Source organism: Chroicocephalus ridibundus, chromosome 5 (genome assembly GCF_963924245.1).
Source record: "Chroicocephalus ridibundus chromosome 5, bChrRid1.1, whole genome shotgun sequence".
Taxonomy (NCBI): Eukaryota; Metazoa; Chordata; class Aves; order Charadriiformes; family Laridae; genus Chroicocephalus; species Chroicocephalus ridibundus.
The window spans coordinates 11,938,225-11,957,911 of NC_086288.1; the positions used below are offsets into that span (position 1 = coordinate 11,938,225).

At 38.7% G+C, this 19,687-nt stretch overlaps 1 protein-coding gene across 2 annotated transcripts in view; it reads left to right on the top strand.

The window, feature by feature from the left end:
- Positions 1-19,687, top strand: part of INPP4B (inositol polyphosphate-4-phosphatase type II B) — a 329,605-nt gene that overhangs the window by 39,148 nt on the left and 270,770 nt on the right. For both annotated transcript variants that reach the window (XM_063335598.1, XM_063335597.1), the window contains exon 2: positions 3,509-3,567. In XM_063335598.1, the coding sequence (XP_063191668.1) occupies positions 3,556-3,567 (12 nt within the window). In that variant the 5' untranslated portion in view covers positions 3,509-3,555. The remainder of the gene's footprint in view (positions 1-3,508; positions 3,568-19,687) is intronic.

Here is a 19,687-nt window from a genome sequence, read left to right on the forward strand (position 1 = left end):
TTAACGTTTTGTGTTTTATTAGAGTTATTGTTCCTGTGAAGGAGACAGAATTACAAAGCAGTCTTCCTCCCCTTCCCCATGAATGCATATTTGAGCTTTCTAGTTATTTATATGCCAATAGACAAAATATATTTTTAGTAGCATTGATAAACTGTGGAACTACTGCAGAAAATTGCATCTTCTGCATGAGGTTATAAAAGCACTGGGAAGCAAAACTACATTTTATTTTTTTTTTCTTAAAAAGTGTGTGGGGAGACGGTGTCACCTATGTAACCTTGGGGTTTTTCCTTATTACTTGCTCTGCTCTGTACTATGAAAGAAAGTACAGCGTTTGGAGGGCACAACAGAGTGGAAATCACAATAAACAGCAGCATCTCTTGTTTTCTTTTCTGTTTTGTTTTTAATATTTCAGTTGACCTTCATATCTGCTGCCTAGATTTTGCTCTGCTTCAACAAACTAACTAGCATCATCATTGTCCTCCTCCATCTCTTATTCATCTTCATCCTCTTCCCTGGCAACCTCATGAAATTCAATGCCAAAGATCTGGCTTTGCTGGCCAGGCGACCGTCGGGTTGTTTTGACAAGGAAGGAAAACTGAAGATTTGCAGAGTGGTCGGGGATGAAAAATTAATAGGTAAAAATGACTTTCACTGAAAACTACCCGTGGTTGATGCGCATGTTTTCTGCAATTGTCAGCTTACAGTTTCACTAATCGCACACACCTCTGAGTTTTCAGTTTTCTTCATTACTGATGCTTGAGTGGTGCTAAATACCTTTCTAAATAAAGAAGTTTAAAGCCAGCTCTTTAGTTTGGTCAAGCTTTCAAGTTTCCTTTGTCATATACCTGAGAAACAGTACTCAGTCCTTGACATTATTATTATTATTAATTTTTTTTTCTGTAAAGAAAGCTTGGGTTTTTTACTAGTAGTGATTGCTAGTCACCAGTGACTAGTTGCCATGTTTTAAAGTTTAGATATCTAGTTCCTCGGGACCCACCCTTCAAAACTGTGTTCTTTTATCACTATAGATTTTTCCATGGCTTGCTTCCCACCTCCTTTGCAGGTTTCTTCAGGCTTTTATGATCATATTTTAAATGTCTTTCAATTTCCTGTAAGCTTGAATAAATGTCTGTTCCCTCGGTAGCTGTTAGGAAATAGCTCCTGTTTAGCTGTAAAATTAGTCCTAATACAATAATTTCAGCAATAGCAAATGTTTTATTTTCATTTGTCCCAGTTGATCTTCATTGTGATTATATTTACTTATATTTTATTAAGAAAAAAACCCACCTCAAACCAGCAAAGACTCAATTATAGTAAGGGGCTGAGAAAATTTTGTGCCATGTTTTCAGAATATTTTATACGTTTTATAATGAGAAACGGCTAGAGTTCCCTGTAGAGGATGTGGCAAACTTCCTGGGCGGAGTGCCAGTGAGCGTCCATTTCTGGCTGCTTTGGGGTTCCTCAACAGGATTCTCTCCCTGTGCTCTCATCGAAGGCAGCATATCAAGCCCTGTCCAGTCATTATCTGATGTTTATGAGGACATTTTGAATTTTTCTTCCCTTACCAATAAGTTGAGTGCTAATATTTGTTGCTAAAAACCTTAGGTTGACCAGAGACAGACCAAACAGTCATCTAGCCCAGTATTATGGGCTGCCTGTGCTGTGGTCGGTGGTGGTAGATTCTGGGAAAGTGTTTTAAGGAACTAGGCATATGTAGGATGTTTCTGTTGCCCAGTCACACCTGGCTCCTAGCAATCAAATTATGACCCCTTGAGAGAAGGGTCATTTCTCTCGAGGCGTTTTTGTCACTGTATACACTATCCACTGATAGACTTGTCATCGTTAGTCTGATTAATCTTTGGACTTGCTTATTTTTCACATTTATGAGGTAGTGACTTTCCCAATCCTATATAAAAATATATTTTATTAGAAAACGCTGCAATGTTAATGTGATAGGGTTCCTTTGTTCTGATGCCTGTAGGTTTCTGGAGGATGGAATTTAGTCTTAGTAGAGTCCTGTACTTGTACTGTAAAACAACATACTCAGATTTGATAGCTGTGTTTAGATTTTTCAGTTGACAGATGTGCATCAATTTATATTGCATTCTTTTCTGTATCGTTCTTGCCCTTTAGTAGGTCTGGGAAAATCCAGGAACTTTAATTCCTTTTCTAAAAAAAAACCAAACCCACCCCATGTTATAACTGAAAACAGTTATTGTAAGTCCAGTCCAACCTTCTAGTTTCTTGTGGGGGGAAAAGCTATTCTGATTTTCAAATGTTTCAAACATCTTAATTGAAATTATCAAGAGTAAAAGAGAATTTTATTTATTTACTCTAATAAGACATCCCTCTGGTCAATATTATGTCTCTAGTGGTGGCCAGCTTTGAGGGAAGTACAAGAGTTTCACAGAGGCAACTGTGGAATAACATGACCTTAGGGTACAGCTGTTCTTCCAGCTCCTTAGCAATTTGAGGCTGGCTGCTGTCTGGAGACTTGGGGTTTCATGTGCCTTCTCAAAAATAAAAAAGAATACATCTTGTGTTTTAAAAAAAAAAAACCAAAACAAAAAAACCCCCCAAAACAAACAAACCAAAACCAAACACCTGTTCCTTCCTCTGTTAAGAAGTGATGTAGGGTTTGTCTAAAGAGACCCTAAGACCTAAAGAAATGTCTAAAAAGACATTTGTCTGTGAGGTCTATATCTGTATATGTCTATAATAGATATCTGCATACGTCCGTAATAGGTATCTGTCTGTACCTACAGAGATATATATATATATATATATATATATATATATATATATATATATATATATATATTTACAAGTGCTTTTTTAAAAAAGAAAAATGATGCAATTTTAAAAATGGCTAGTTTAGGAAGAATAACTCTTTAAAGTTTTTTGACCTACTCACTGACCCTAAAGTTCTGAAACATTCCCTGTTCTTGAAAGTTTGATTATGTGCCTGCATGTGTGTATAAACACAAATATGTTGTTATTCCTATTCTTAAGCACTTTAAAAAGGTGTAGTAAAATAGTAATAGCAAAGTGACTGTAAATATTTAGGTCTTGTTTGCTCACTTTTTTATTTTCTGAAAGTTGCAAATTCAGATTAACATGTTCTAATTGAAGTGGAATAGTAAATGTTTCTGTGTCTTAACAAGGATTATATTTCATCTCTTGACATGATGAAAGCAAAAGCCGTTCCATCCTAAAGCGGCTGTTTCTGCTCCCATGTGAGGAAAAGGGAGAAAAGCAGAGAAAACACTGTTGAGTGTATGCCGCAGTCACCAATTCTCTCAGCTGCAGAGTAGAAGAAACCTTCTGGGAAGTTATTTGGCATTTAACAGCATGTTGTACATAGGCAGCTGCTGAGTGAAGCTGGCTTTTTTTGGTTGTTAATGATTTTCTTTTCTGACCTTTATAACTAATGCATCTTCTTTAAGAAGCATTTAATGTGTGAAGACAAAGGGTTGTTTTTATTAATCTCTTACTTCTTTGCATACAGAACCGAGGGAGAGATGGTGCCGACTGAAAGGAAATCTGCTTTTTCTAATGAAAAATAAGGTAATTCATTTTCCTACTGACTTTGTTGATGTGTTAGTCTAATCTGTAACAACTTGAGTAATCCTTTTTCATGATAACTATTGGCATTTTGCTTTTAGGGATGAAAAAAAATAAATCACTATTATTAGAATAGTGGAGTTGAAAAAAATAATCCATTGTTTGCCTTCTATAACACTAGGTATTCTTCATGATATCAACATCCTTTAGCTGAATCATAAATAGTCTATGGCCGGGTTCTGCTCATAACATACACGGATCTAAATCCAGAATTATTCCACCAAATCCACTGGAACAATGAAAGCAAAATCTCACAGCTAAATGAGGTATTGTTGTAATGTTGAAGATGCAATTTTTTTAGGGTGGTTTTGTAAATAAATTTGTTATGAAGAGTCGTGTTATTTTCCCTTCCTTTGTTGTGAAGAGCAATTATATGCCTAAAATGAAGGGCCCATTAAAATAGGGTGTGACCCTGACATGCAATGGAAGTCTTGCAGGAGCTGCTGAGTGCCCTCATTTGCCATTGGCTTTATTAGGAGCTGAGGCCACGCATCCTCTGGAAGGAATAAGCGCAAAGTGTGGAATTGCTCTTTTTCTTACCCTTTTTGTCTGATATTACGAACACTGCTTCTGTAGTTGCCTGAAAATAGCACTGGATTGTAAAGAATTAGGGAGTAGTGTGGAGCTTGAGATGCTTACCTGGTAACAGTAAGTATTTTATCATTGGCTCCTAGGATATTTTTACACTGTATGAACCAGCAGTTGGATGGAAATGATAGTACTGCTTGACAGATTGTATATTCTATTTGAAAGATTTTTCAACGTGATATAGTGACTGATTTTGCTATAGTGATGAATGTGTACATATGGTATACTTTTAAAGCAGTATTTGCTTTCAAAGCACTGTTCAGGAGCATGTGATAGATTTCTGTATGTATGCAAACAAAACGCGACAGTATGATGTACAGGTTTCTCTGGCTTGAGTTTCATATGGCTGCATTCTGGGTGGTAAAAGGAACAACAAGTTTTATGTAGATGAAAGCAAGCTCAAGGCACCCCTTTGTCGCACCCTCATATATCATTGTTCTGCTGTACGTCTTGTAGAAACTATTTTTAGTAAAGGGCTTTAAGTTTCAAATTACTCTCTTCTACTCCACGTTCCTCCAGGCATCCTGTTTTCATGGGAGCCTCTGGCATTTTTAAAGCAGTTTCAGGAAATACTTTGATCAACTTTGCAGCTGTGAAGAGAGGAGTAGGAGAGTTTTGCTGAAATCAATCGTAGCTCTCAGTTTGGCTCTGGAAATTTAGAAAATTAATGTTGCTATACTAGTATGGATTGGTACTCAGGTTCATATTGTGTGTGGTGGTTTTTTTGTTTGTTTTAATGTGTAGATGGATGGACTGAGTCAATCTCAGTTGGACTAGCAAATCAACCAACCCACTAAGTCCGCTCAGGCTGTTCAAATGCAAAGCTGTATTTTGAGAAACTTGGAGTATGAGACATGAATTAATGGCTTGTTACTGAAATAATTTAGGCTTGCAGTAAATAAATGTGGATTCCCCTTGAAATGCTGTGGTTTGACTGAACTGTGTGAAACGGGTGATTTTTATCTCTATGTCTAGATCTGTGCTAGAAAACTGCATCTCATTCTGGTTTCCTTGTTTAAAGAAGTTTTCACAATTTGCAGAAGTTATGGAAGGAACCAGAAGATTTGACAAGTTTTAGCTTACCAAAAAGACCAGTAACTTGATTAATGTCAAAGTGCTTTCAATATCTGGTTTTATCAGGTACTTTAATTAGGAAGAGAAATTAGAGAAAAACTAGGACATTGAAGTTGGACAAATTCAAATGATCACAGGATGATGGGCCACCGAAACCCAAGTGTGGTGAGATACAGTGGGTGCTGTTTTAAAATGTCACAACTTCCTAGGCTCAGTACAGAGACCACTGAGCGATTAAAGGGCAGTGTCTTACAATAGATCAAACTAAATGGTGTAGCACTTCCTAGTCAGCTTATGTCCTAGGAATTTGTGAAATGGTCCTTTTCAGAGGCTTCGTCTGCTGGGTACTATAAAGGATAGCTTCTTTGACAAAGACTGATCTCTCCTGAGTCTCAAATCCCTGTTTCAAAGGGTGCAATTTATAGGCATACTAAGTAAAACCAAAGCAATTTGTGTGCTGTGAGGACAGAAAAGAACGCACCCTGTATTTCCTTTTTTTTTTTTCTTTTCTTTCTTCCTTATCTCATTTTAGAAATGAACAGGCATCCAATCTGAAGCAGATTCTTGCAATAGGAAATCATAATTTGAATTTTGGGAGTGAAGTTTGCCACTATAATAACCAAAAATAGTCTTATAAAAGTTATTAAGTATCTTAATAAGCATAGTTACCAACTTTTTGCTTTTTAATAACCTACTGAAACATTTGCTAATTCAAGTAATGTAGTGTGTGAAAGGTGCCCAGAACAGCGCTGATGAAGCCGTGTTCCTATTTTTGTTGCTGGAAGCTGACTTTGCTCATGGCTTGGCACAGAAGAAAAGGAACTCTTGTGTTTTAGAAGCTCATCTGAATGCTGAACAGTTAACTCCAGAAGTCATTGTCATGAAATGAAGACTGATTTGCTGCTATTCATTAATTGCTGTCAGAGGCACGTGCAAGTCTGTGTATACAAATGCTTAAAGCTTAATGACAGACTTTCATTCTAGTTCAAATGTACATAAATTATACTATTTGTATAAGAAGAATCTTCTCTAAGAAATTGCAAAGGATGCTTCCCGACTTATCTGTGCCACAAATCTTAAGTAGCGTGGCAGTACGTTTTCAGTGTAGGGAAAAAATGTGGCTTATTCCTCCCCTTGATCATGTTTGGATGCAGCAGAATAACCCATTAGGCATCTTAAGGACATTTATTTTCTTTAGTTTAGCAATGGAGTTGGTTATTTTGGACTTTGAGTGGGTTAAGTAGACCTACTTGTAGGCCTGAGGCACAATTCAACATCTGTTAGTGAAATTTTTTTCCTTTGTAGACTTTGTTGTGGTGTGTGGGTAGTTGGGTGGTTTTGGGTTGTGTTTTTTGGGGGGTGTGTGTGACTCTTTTGGTTGGTTGGTTTTGGGTTTGTTTTTTGTGGTTTTTTTACAGATTAAGTCCCTACCATATTGTATTGGTTGTAGGTGGCAAACTTACGGTAGTGAGGGGTCTGCAGGAGTGGCCTCTGTGAGAAAAGGTTGGAGGCTCTGCAACAGACCCACCATGGGACACAGCTGTGCCCATCAGCAAGGCAAGTGGTGCCTCTGCGAAAATGTATTTAAGAAAGAGTAAAATGCTGCACAGCAGTGAGGAAGTGTGAGGAACAGCCCTGCAAACACCAAGGTCAGAGGAAAGGAGAGGAAGGATCTGCTTCAGGTGCAGGAGCAAACATTCCTCTGCAGCCTGTGGAGGAGACCATGCCGGAGCATGTGGATATGTCCAGAATGATCTGCAGCCCATGGCAGAGCAGATTCTCCTGGAAGAAACTGTAGCCCATGGAGACGACCCACACTGGAGCAGGTCTTAAACGTCTGCAGCCCATGGGAGGGCCCCCATGCTGGAGCAGGGGAAAAGCGTGAGGAGGAAGGAGTGTCAGAGAGCAAGTGTTACAGACTGACCACAACCCCGTTCCTCATCCTGCCTGTGCCATTTGAAGGGTAGGGAGGAGGAGACAGAGGAATTGAGAATGAAGGAGTGAAGTTGAGCCTTAGGAAAAATGGGGGTGGGAGGAAGATGCTTTAGTTCTTGTCTTTTGTTTCTCACCATCCAGCTCTATTTTAATTGGCAATAAACTGAACAAATTTTCTCTGGGTCGAGTCTGTTTTACCTGTGATGGTAATTGGTAAGCGATCTCTCTGTCTTCATCTTGACCCACAAGCTTTTAAATTTTATTTTCCCCACCAGCCCTGTTAAGAAGGGAGAGTGAGAGAGCAGCTGGGTGGGTGGCTGGCAGCCTGTCAAGGTCAACCAGCCACAGATACGATCCCCTGTGGGAACTGTGTGTTGTTAATACCTTCCTGTGTGAAGTCCTAAAACCTCGAGTTTACATGTGTAGGCTTTCTGCCCACTTCTCAGGAAGCAGCAAGATGTGTGGATTTGCATCCTATGAAACACAGTCAGTATATGATGCTTTTGAAGGCAGTAGTTTTGAAACTGTGCTCCCTAAAGCCGTGGTTAGCCTTGTGCCTGGGCTGGGGAACAGAGTGTGTGACATGGCTTTCAAAGAAAACTTGGACATCATGCTAATTTTGGAGCAATTCTAATGGATCCTAGTCCAAAATACTTAAAAATCTTATTATTAGATAGTGTTTTCAAAACAGTTAACATTTGAAACTAGGAGGTGATACGTGCCTCACCTCAAGTGTGTGGGTTATTTACTTATTTACTTAGATGCTACCCAATTCCAGCCTGGAAGGTAGTTTCTTCCAGAACTCATGTGAGTGGGAAACAGGAAGATTGCTGGGCAACAGTTGCTAATGTGTATAGTAGTTACTACATATTTATGTGCTTTTTTTCATTGGCATAGGAGGGGACTTCTGATTAGAAGTTTCCAATCTCTTTGGGGATTGCAGTATTGTCTACTGGTTTTGTTTTTAATTACAGGTCAGAATTTATAGCAATGGTTTTCTCTGGTATTTTATTTTTTTTTAAAGAACAGTGCATATTTTTATATCAGGTGTCATGCTGTGTCACTTCCTTGTTGTTTTCTGTTCACTGATCTTTTGGAATAATTTTCTGTTGTTGTTGGTTCCCCGCCCCTCCCCCCCCCCCCCCCCCCCCCAAGAAAGAAGCAAACAGATTACTTTAACCTGTCTCAATCTCTTCTAATTCTCATGACAATTCAGGACTGGATTTGCCTCCGCCCCAACACCTGTGGTTAAAAAGCCCTAAACTTTGTTTGCTATATATGTGTGAGTTTGGAGTAATTGCTACTGAAGTAAAGAATGAACCTGCCTTACCCATCTATGGTTCATTTTCCCCATATACAAATATTTCCAAATAGTAATGCTGATACTTGGCTGGTTTGGTAAATTACTCTGCAATCTACACATAAAACCATACACTAAAAAGTACAATTACTTTTTGGTACCTCAGTAATAGCTCCAGAGGGCCTATTATGTTCTATTGAATAAACATTTTGACATTCCTACTTATTTTTGAATATGTATTTAGGAATTTATTTAAAAATGGATTTTTGATCAATAGTCTGTAGTGGATTCTCTAGGAGAGTCATTAGTGTCTATTGTGTAAATCTTTTAGTTTGTGGTTTAATGATCCTGTGGAGGTAACTGTTCCAATCTGTTAGGTCAGTTTGTCCATGCACTGGCTCGATAAACTCTTGCTGCTTTTGTGTGTGAAATGCTGCCTTTTAAGACTTTTATGATGTATTGATTTTTCAAAATTACCATGTAGAAGGAAAGAAATTTAGTTATATGGATGACCGTATTTAAAATAAAAGCTGTTATGAGTGCTGAAAGTACCTTAAATTAGCAGTCATATTTCACACGTAAAGTTATAAACCTGTCTTTTTTTTTTTTCTCTCTAATCTAAACAATGTTGCGGTAGCAAACCTGTATGGCATGTTCATACTGTAGTCAATCTATATGCTTGTTTCCTAATCCCCTAAAACCAAGGGATTAATGTTGAAGAAATAACAGCCTTAACTACACAGGTGTAAATTGGAGTGCTATAATATACCCAATGCCAGAGAGAATTAAGTAAAATGCGGGGAATATTTTCAGATTTCTCTTGTAATGAATTACCTTTCCTTAAACCAAACGCATTGTTGGGCTTAAGATTTTGTAGACAAGATTAATGAGGAAATCTAAATGGTTGTGCTGTCAATAATCACAAGCTTTCTTGCAATGTTTCTGAAAGCTGAACGTAAATTATGTTGTTACAGCATTTATCACAAGTATAATGTATTATTAACAGTTGGCAGAAAAGCCTCAAAGTAAGATTTCAGATTGACTCATAAATCAATAACCGGACAACCACGTGCAAGGTAGAAATAATAGAATAATGACATACTTCTGAGGTTCTGATGTGAATTACATTGTAATGCAGCTGTGAAAATGTTATTCAGCTTTTCGTGGCATAGTTGTATGTAAGTTCTGCCATAAAATTGTGAGAATGTATCAATGAATCTTGTCTGCAGTCAGACAGGCATACACAATGTATTTTCATCATTTCAGCATAGCTGTATAGCTTTAATATTTTCCTTTCCACTTTGATATCTTTTAAATATTCTTACAGATCAAGATTGCTTTATTTATATTGAAGCTGTGGAGCCTTTTCTGGTCTGTTGGACTGTGGGAGTTTTCTCTGCGTGTGTGGTTTAGCATTCTGTAAGTCAGTGATCTCTCCAGGGCATCTTGAAATAAAAGTGTCTCTTCTGGCTAAGGATGTACTTTTTATAAACCATTTTTCAGCAGTGATTTCAATTTTCTAGAGCATGCTCTGTATCAGTTTAAGTGTGAAGGTCTGAGCAGCCAGAATAAGTGTTGCCACACTATGTATTATTGCTTTGGGATTGAATGTCATTGCTGATGTGTTTTTTTGGCTAAATACTGCATGTATGGTATTGGTTATGACCATGTTTTGCAAATTCTGTAGCTGATAAGCAGGTAAATGAATCTATGTCTGTAATATAATATCCCTTCAGTAAGCTTCAATGAAATATGTTGTTGCTGTGTTGGTAATGTTTTGATTTACAGTAGGAAGTGTGCTAAACAGAGAAGGAAGCAGAAAATGACCAAACTGTAGCATAGGCAGATCTGGAAGCTGTATCACCCCTTACATGGCTCAAAAGCCTTTTTGTGTTCCTGAGCATCCTCAGCCCCAAGCCTGCATGTACTTCTGCTTCCACTTAATTGAGATGTGGGTTGTCCTCTTACTGTTAGAATGAGGTTTTTGTATGTATATAACAATACGCACATGTGCATATGCATAGGTTAAGTATCAGGCAGTGTTCAGTTAAGAACTCAAATGAATTTGGTTGTGGTGAGAGAAGGCATGTTGCAATGTGGGCTTTTTAACCTGCCTTAGTAAGGTATCGTGTCCTGTTACCGTAGTCATGCATTCAAGTCAGTGAAATATCTTCTATATATTTAAAGTCCCTTACTTATGTCTGGCCTATTTTTAAATAATCAGTTGTGTTGCCCCTTATGTTGTACTGTAAAGGCACTTTAGAATTCCTTTTTTTTTTAATGCCTTAATTTAAATAATAGATTATTATTTTTTTTTCAAGATTTCTTGATGTTTTTTAGCCATATTGGACTGGAAGAATGCTATGCAGAGAACTCTGTGCCAGTTAAGTGCTGTCAACTCTAGCCTTAAAACCCCCCTAAGCGTGATGTACATAATGCCAATGTAGTGTTAGAAGGGAGGAAGCTGTTGTCTTCACACTGCTCTTGAAGAGATAATGTGGGGAGCATGAAGTTGTTTGGAATAGTTGGGGCAGAACAGTAAGTAGACAAGTGTAACCCTTCGTTGCCTTAGTAGCTGTTCCTCCAAAGCAATTGTAGTGCTGACCCAGACGCATATATTTTAGGAGTTCTGCAGACCACTGCAAGCCCAGTGACACTGGAACAGTGTGTCTGTGGGATAGCAAGGGCATGCTGAGCTTTTGTTACTGAGAGTCTGTGCAGTACCAGTAAGGTATATGTGCTGACTGTTGTTGCAGTCTACTTTGCAACAGTACTTGAAAATACAATTTATAACCATCAAGTAACAAGAATAATTATTTGCACCTATTTTTATTATGAACTGAAAGATCTTATATCTCTCTTTTTCAGCTTAACAGGATCCTCACAAGCCCTACTGCCTTTTTGCCATCTTTAATTCCCTCACTTATCTTGCTGCTTCTGTTTCTGCCTCCAGATGTTCCTTACTTGCTCTCCAGGTAGCGAAGCCCTCCCTTCCAAAGTCTGGAGACAGACTTTTCTCATAACCTGTGCTTGCTTTGGTAATTCCATTCTGTCTTCTGGTTTTCTTCTGTGTCTGCATTCATCTCTTGCTTAACTCATTCCATAACTTCTTCCTTTCCTTTAGCTTTTTCATGGCATAAGCATGCTTTAATCCTTCCTTTTTTGTGTCTACCTGTCCTTGACCTGCCTGCTTCCCCAGCTGTGCCCATTGCTGTCTTTGATACCTGAAAGTCTGTTACTACTTTGTTTACAGTGTCACCCATTACATTTCCATCCCAGTTTCCTCCCTGGTCCCATTGCTGTCCCTTGCACTCTACAGATCAGTCTTTTACTGATCTCCTTTGAATAACCTCTTCCAAATGAGAACTAAGAAACATCTCTCTTGTTCATGCAACTGTCTGCCATTTCTAACGCCAACTCACCCTCTGACTGTGACTCCTTTTTTCTCCTGGTCATTCTCAACTTCTTCCTTTGACTTTGGTTCTCTTGGTGGGCTCCATGATGTGCTGTATCTAGAGTTGAAGCATATATGAGAAAAATGTGACTTAAAACACATATTTTTAGTACTAAATTGCATGTAGTTTGTCAATACCTGTTTGTCCAATCTAGGCTATCATCTTGCCTTTCAGAGACCTCTTCCTGTGCATTTAGCTATTAATTCAGTTTCAGCAGGAATCCAGTAGCTGCTTAATCTTTCCTGTCAAGTTCTTCCTCCCATTGCTTTTGATGGCTGAAGCAAACATCACTTCTCTTCCTGCTGCTTGTACCATTTTTAGCATTGCTTTCAACAGGAATGTCTTTCTGAGTACTCACGCTCTGTCTATGTCTGTGTTTTGTAGGTTCTTTTAAAGATAGACCATGCTTTCTATGTCATTATCACCTAAAACTCTGGACTGGGATAATCTTATTTTGCATTTTCATTTACTGAAATATCTTTCTCCTGATTTTGAGAAAGATGAGATTTTGTTATATCCATTAGTGCTCTTGCAAAAATTATTTGCCTAGGCTTTTTTTTGACTGTTACTCCTTCCTTTGCATCTGACTGTTGCATCCTTCCTGTTGTAAGCTCGTTGTTTTCACTGTTAAGATAGTTCCTAGTCTCCAGTACGCTACCTTTTCTTTGTTTAAAGTTCTGATTCTGAGCTGAGTCCAGCACACAGTGCCTGCTTTCATAGATCTCTGAAACCAACAAGGAAGTACTGAAACAAGGCACTTAGTAAAAAGTGTAATCTCATTATCTGCCTTTAAGTTCTGCCTTTACAAATCTTCTTTGCTATGATGCTTACAAGAAGTTTACAATGATAATGCCATTTATTTATTTTTTTTTTTTAAATGTTGACGGGCTGTCATGTAGGCAGATGTGGGCTTGCATGTCTGTGCTGTATAAACTCTCTGGCTTTCTTGTGGTTTAACATCTGTTCTGTATACAGTGGATGATATCATAGGGTCCTGTGGTCCTTGATCTGCATTTGTAAATGCTCTGGCAATGTATATAATCATGTGATCTGAGCAAATAACTGAATTTGTAAGTGTTACCTAATAGAATTAGCTACATCTTATTTTTATTTTATTTTATTTAGTTTTTGGTGTTCTCCACTGTTCCTGCAGCAATTGGTATGTTATAATTGTGTAATATATGGAATTGTGTACGCTACAATAACATAATTGGCAGTAATCAAGCACCATTCTTGTTTGGAATAGATAATTGGGTAGATAACTGTAATTAACAAAGGTTATAGAGCATACCTGTGCGGTTCTGCCTTGGTTCACTGGCTCTTGCTGTATTTGGTGTTGCAGTGAACTCTGTGGTGGTTCTCAAAGAGTGTCGGGGCTGGTAGATGTTCTTGTTGGGCAGCTTCACGCGTAACTGCGGAGAGAGTCCTGGGGCTGAGTAGGCCCTCACTATTTGAGGTAAATTTGCAGGATCAGGACTCTATTAGCTTCCATAGCTATTTTGGGAGACTTGGGCAAGAATTTTTATGATGCAAGCTTCGGTTTTTAGAGATGACTCCTACAGCTGTCTGGTTTTGGTGAGAGAAGACCTGATAGCTGTATTAGAAACAAGAAAGGCTTTGAAATTCTGTGGGCAAGTGCCGAGCGGACAATGTGTAGCAGTCTCTAGCTGAGTAAACTCCAACTAAAATACTTGGCAGTTACTTCATTGAATATTAGCTCTTAACATGTGAAAGTCTTCCTCCATCCTTAGGTTTCTAATAATACCGGTGGATTAACATGCTACATTAAGAGACGATTCCTGCTGCAATCTGTGACTCTGCACTGAAGGGAATCACAGAAATGTTCTGGTTTGTGTTTTGAAGTTGGTGTGGGCTGTAGCTGGAAGAGCTGCTTGCCCTGTGAAACTGTTTCGCTTCACAGCGCATTCCAGTGAAGAGCCCCTTGGGAAGAGAAAACTGTATCAAGCCAAGCACGGAACTGGCACTTTTGATCATGTTAATCTGGACTGGGATATTACTCCTGAAAGAAAATGCTGTGAAAGAAAGTTTAAAGGCTGATCTTTGAAATGGTATACCTACATTTCTTTAGTGCTGAGTGACTACTAGTCAAAGAAACCACCCACCTTTTATTTCAAAAACATAACAAACAAAAAACCCCACCCCAAACCCAATGGATTGCATCACTTTTCTTTTGTACAAGGCAGTAAACCAGTTTGTCAGGGTACTATTGCTAAATGATGCCTTCACTGAAAGGGGTCTGTGCTTGTTATGAAGTATTATTCATGCTTCATTATCCTGTTGGATAGCTGTTGTAGCCTGGCTGCCAGTTTGTGCATGCTGGGCTCTTCTATGGAAACAGTTTGGCTCATTTTAGAATATAACCTCTCTTTTAAGTTGCTTTATATTTTGTTTATAATGGAAGTTGTCAGTAGATGGCAGCAGCAATCTCTTCAGATAATGGTTTTAGGTTACCAGCCAAATGAACGTCTTATGCTAATGTTAACTAATCCTTAGAAAAAACACTCCACTGAAGTACTTCACTGAGGGCAAAACTTGGTTTTATTTTTGGCCTAAAGCAGGATTTTGAAGCCAGGGGCTGCTGATTAACCTCAGTTGAGGCTTTTATGAGCAGGATGTTGAGAGAAGAAGGGAAACCAGAGGAGTATATGTACAGCTAGAGTCATCTTGCAGCTGCAAAGTGATTGATGCCAGCCAGACCAAGGAATTCGTGGGTAGAGCCCCTTGTACCATCAAAGATGATCTTCTGGCTAGTCTGTGCTTGCCCCACCATATACTCATCTGTGAAGGCCGTATTTAGCAGAAGGGAGGAGAAGACATGTGCATATATATACATGTATATCAGGGAGTGCTCTTCAGATTGGATCCCAGGTGATCCTAACTAGCATTTTTTTTTTCTAGTTTTTTCTACTGCAGTGGCTCTCAAGTTTGAGAGCAGCCTCATCTATGCTGTACGCTTTGCCCCATGAGGACGTTGAAGCATAAAGGGTTGTTTTGTTCTGCCCACATCCTTTCTTTTCTGCCCTTCTGAGAAGGGTTGACTTAGGAGAATGCACTATGGCTGCTGAAAAGTGCTTCCAGGAGGGGCTGTTTTCCTCTCTTGAGGGTTGAACTGTACAACCCAGCTGCTGTGACTTGGTTACGGCGGGGATGAGGGATGACTTCTGTGTGTCATCTTGGTATCAGCATGGACATGAGCGTGGTGAAGACAAGGTCCTGGTCACACTGGGACCAGAAGGGGAGAGAAAGAGGAGGTCAGCTGGATAGTGGTGTAGGGTAGCTGCACTTCCACGGGCTCCTGGCCGTGCCAAGAAGAAAAATTCTGGGTTTTATACCTATCTCTAACTCCAAGATTTAATGTTATTTTCTTTTTCCCTGAATTAGTTGAGTGACTCTAATTTATAAGAAAGGCTGGAGTGCTATTCTAGCCTCACATATGGTTTGTCAGCAGCTACTAATGACTGTTAAGGACAAAACAGTGCCTTCTCCTTCAGTGTCTTCATTAAGCACTATTATTTACTATTCCCTTTTCTTTTTCTGACTAACCCTGAGAACTGAGCTGAATTCTCCATAGTACCACCAGAGCTTCTTTGCCAAGTGGTGATAGCTAATTCTAAGTCCAGTGTTATAAAAGTGGTTATGTGTTTTGCCAAACGTGTGTTTTTGGTTTTTTTTGGTGGGAGTGTTTTTGTTTTGTGTGATGTGGGTTTTTTGTGTGGTGTATTAGTTTGTTCTTGACTTACTAAAGTTCTTGGGCTTTGGCTCATCTTGACTATTTGAAAAGTCTGCCTGATATTGAATGTATCTGTAGACTTTTGCCGTTGACCTTTCCTTTAGAGCAATATTTATAAAGAATGGAACAAATGTGGAACACAAAAGCTTGTGAAACAAAAATGGATATCTAGGTACTGTTTCAGAAGGGTATAAAAGCTGTCCTAATATAAGAACGCTCTGAAGTATTCCCATGAGAGAAGATAAGCCTCAGCGTTGCCAATGATGTCTCCTTTTTATCACAGCCTAACACGCTAGTGCTAATGGATCAAGTCTTTTGCGGATGACAATTAATTCTATTTCTGTTAAAGTGCATTGCAGATACTACCGCAGCATGGTACCTGAGTGACAAGCTCCTGTGTCCTAACGGTATCAGGTGGTTTGATTTCATTGGAGTAGGGATTATGGGATGCAGCACTACTGCTTTGTTGAACAGATTTACTAGTGGTTATGAAGAATCTGCAGCTGTTCACTCGGTCTCCTTTTTTGCAGGAGTTATTTTGATGATGGTGGCTTGTTGATGTGCTACAAAGTTGAGGAGAAAGGAAAAAAAAAATAATTTGTTCCTTTAAAAATAATATTCCCCTCTTCTCCTAGAATAGCCAGGAACACACCCCCATTTCAGAATGAGTAGGTGGAACTGCTTTTAGCTGACACAGTCTTTGATTCTGTGGATATCTCCTGGATACATAGGAAGGTTAAACAGATTTAAACTCAAATGGGATGTTTTGAGGATTAATGTCAATGTAGTCGAAGGGCATAATAGGATTCAGTAAGAGGCAAACATCTTTGGCATTTTAGAATGGATTTTAGAGAAATAAATACAGCGTACGATCAGTTTTTACTGATGAGATTTTCCATGTTTGAGGAGCAAGACTTTTTTTATCTATGGTCTGATGAACTTGCTCTGGCTTCTGTCAAAGCTTTGATAGATTCCACTCTGTTCAACATTATTTTAATAGCCATGTATGGCCATCTCAAGCAACTCCAAAGTTTATTAATAAGCTGATTATTTCTTTGAAATATATGCTGCCATAAGGAATTATAACCTTTTTCTTTTTTTTTTTAAGGTGAAAAGGGCTGAAGAGACAGAATAAACTGGGAAGAAAGAAGCATTAGGGTGGTATAGGTTTTCCTGGATGTGTCCTTCCTCTTTTTACATGTATTGACCCTGTTGTTTTCTTTTCTTCTTTTGGGAAATTTTATACAGACTTTAAGTAGTTAGGACTTATGTCTGGAATGCTGGACACATGGCAGCTAGCAGAAGCCAAGTTATTTTTTTAGAATATCTGTAACTTCCTCTGCATTTCTTTTTAATGAACATGGAAATTTTTGTCAGGCTCATGGGAAGTACTTCTGTGTTCCCTGAGTTTTGGGTTTTTTCTGCCAGTCATTCTTTTCTGATCCATTGTGTGGACATATATGGAGGCAAAGTCTTCTAACTGATTCTGCAAATCTCACTGACCACTTCGAAGACCTATCTTACACTTTTAAAAATGGTTTTAAACTATTGGTGCTTGCTTTGTTTTGTCTTGGTATCTCTCTTTTTGTGGTCCCCAGTGATCACAGTATGATTGTGTTAAAAAGGCAGGATCTGAAACTTTTTCTGGGGCTGGTTGCAACAAGCTGTGCAGGACTTCTTTCTCACAGATTCAGTTAATTTGCATGTGGAAAAAGAAATAAACCAACTCCATTCTATAGGCTATAATATTAATGTTTTGAAGTAATTTTAGGGCTGAGGACTGTGCTGAGAAACTAGGACACAAACAGAATTCCTGTGGCGAAAAAATAATTAACACTTCAACAGTCACTATTAAAACTTAGGTGTTTTTCTAGCCTATACAAAAATACATGAATTGTAGGGAAAAGACTATTTTTTTTAATATGTGTTAATGCTAGACACTTTAAATAATTATTTGAAATGCTAAATAATCAAGACTGGGGAGAATTGCAGGCGGGAATTAAATCTGTGTCACCAAAAGCCTGAAAAACTGTGACGCTCTGTCTATGCTGCAATCCAAAGGTCTGTGTTTAGCTTTTGTGACCGTAAGCGTAGCTGCCTAGCTTGACATGGTGGCAGCATAGTTCTATCAGCCTGGGCTTGCAGCTACCAGGTGTTCACCCGTGGTCCTGGGCAAGCTTGTGGGCTCTTAGTGGAAAGCCAGCTGAGCCCTCCACCTGGACTGCTGGATACACGTGTCCTGTGTGGCACTGCGAGTTAGTGCTGTGAAGGGCTGTTACATTATAGCAAAGGCACCGTGGGCTAAGTCATAGGCTATTAATAATCAGAGGGTTTAAATACCACCGACGTTTGACCTTTGTAAGGAAGCTTGATAGCCTCTGCTAGAAAACTTACGCAGGCTGTGGCCTGCAGAGAAGCAATTTTTTTTTTTATTTATTTTGCTTTTATTTGATGTGTTGCTCGGTTCTGAAATGAAAATTATTTTTGTTAAACTATTCTCTGCAGAGAGAAGGATTATTCTTAGGAAAGGCAATACAGATAAATAGGCTAAGTTTTATCTGGCAGATCTTAAACCAGGAAGAGAATACAGTTTCTCCCCTTAACTCATCTTCCTAATAAAGCATAAAGCTTTCGCACGATTTTTGGTTTCAGGGTTTTTTTTGTTCCCCCTCCCCTCCAAAATAGTGGATAGTAGATTTTGATTGGCAAAATCCTACAGATTTTAAAATTTATGATCTTGAAATTACAAGAAATATCCAAATCGCGTCGCAGACTCAGAAATGCAAGACCTGGAAGGAAGTTCAGAATTTCTTGTCCTTCCATGTCATGGAACACATGAAGACCCAGTCCTCTACCCTTTCTATTCTGACACGAGTTCTGTCACTATAGCTTTCCACTGCTTCTGGAAACTTTGGAGCTGGGGGAGAAGAGAAAAACATCTAGGGCAGGCTTCTGCTTCTGGGAATCTGCAGGCATACAGGGCTTTGTGTGTGTATGGGGTGTCAGGTTTTTTTGTTGGTGGTTTTTTTTTTTTATTTGATTTTATTTTTTACGTTAGAGTTCATGGGGACAAGTAGTAGAGCAAAATCCTCATGCACAGTTGTCCTCTAATTTGCTAGCTGTCTTGCTTAGGCAGATTCCCGTCATGGCCTACGCTCCCATGGCTGCAGCCAGAGCTCGTGGATTTACCTGGTAGTCTTTGATCCAGTCTGGGCAATACAATTCATGTTGCCATTTCCTGATATAACAGATTTTCCTTTTGACTTTCAGCCTGATGCTCATTCACACTTTGCACGCTCAGAGACTGCTTCACTGTAACTAATTTTACATAAGATTAACGTTGAGCTACGGCTCTTCCATTGTTATTAAAAAATAATTATATTCATCCATTGATTTTATTTTATTTTTTTAGCAAACTGTTCAGATAAATATATTACTATTAACAGAACAAATAGTTTATTTTCTAGGATAAAAGAATAAAGATTTTTCAGTACCGGTAGAGAAAAATTGGGGAAAAAAGGCATTGAGACTTTATTTGTGCATGCTTACCATAAAATGAATGCATGACTATTTTAGGTATTCTAAAAACTTTAATAAAAACTATTGATTAGCGAACAGTGCCAGAAATGGCACAAGGAAACATCTAAAATCTTGATCTGAATTTGGATTAAAATGTGTATTTCTTGAATAGAGATACAAAGCCTTTGTATTTTGCCTGAACAAATTCCCCTTGACCTGATGATCCAGGGTAGCTACCAACCTGGTTGCTTGCTCTAGGCTATTACATGCATTGACATAATGTTAAGCTTTAGAAAGATTGCATATAATAACTCTAAAAGATGTGCAGGGCTGGTTTTCCACAGCTCATGTTTTATATGGACTGGTTGCGTTTGATCCATGAAGTCGAGTAAAGCTTTCCGGAGAGGGCAGTGAGCACCCAAACTGGGTTTTTATCCTGTA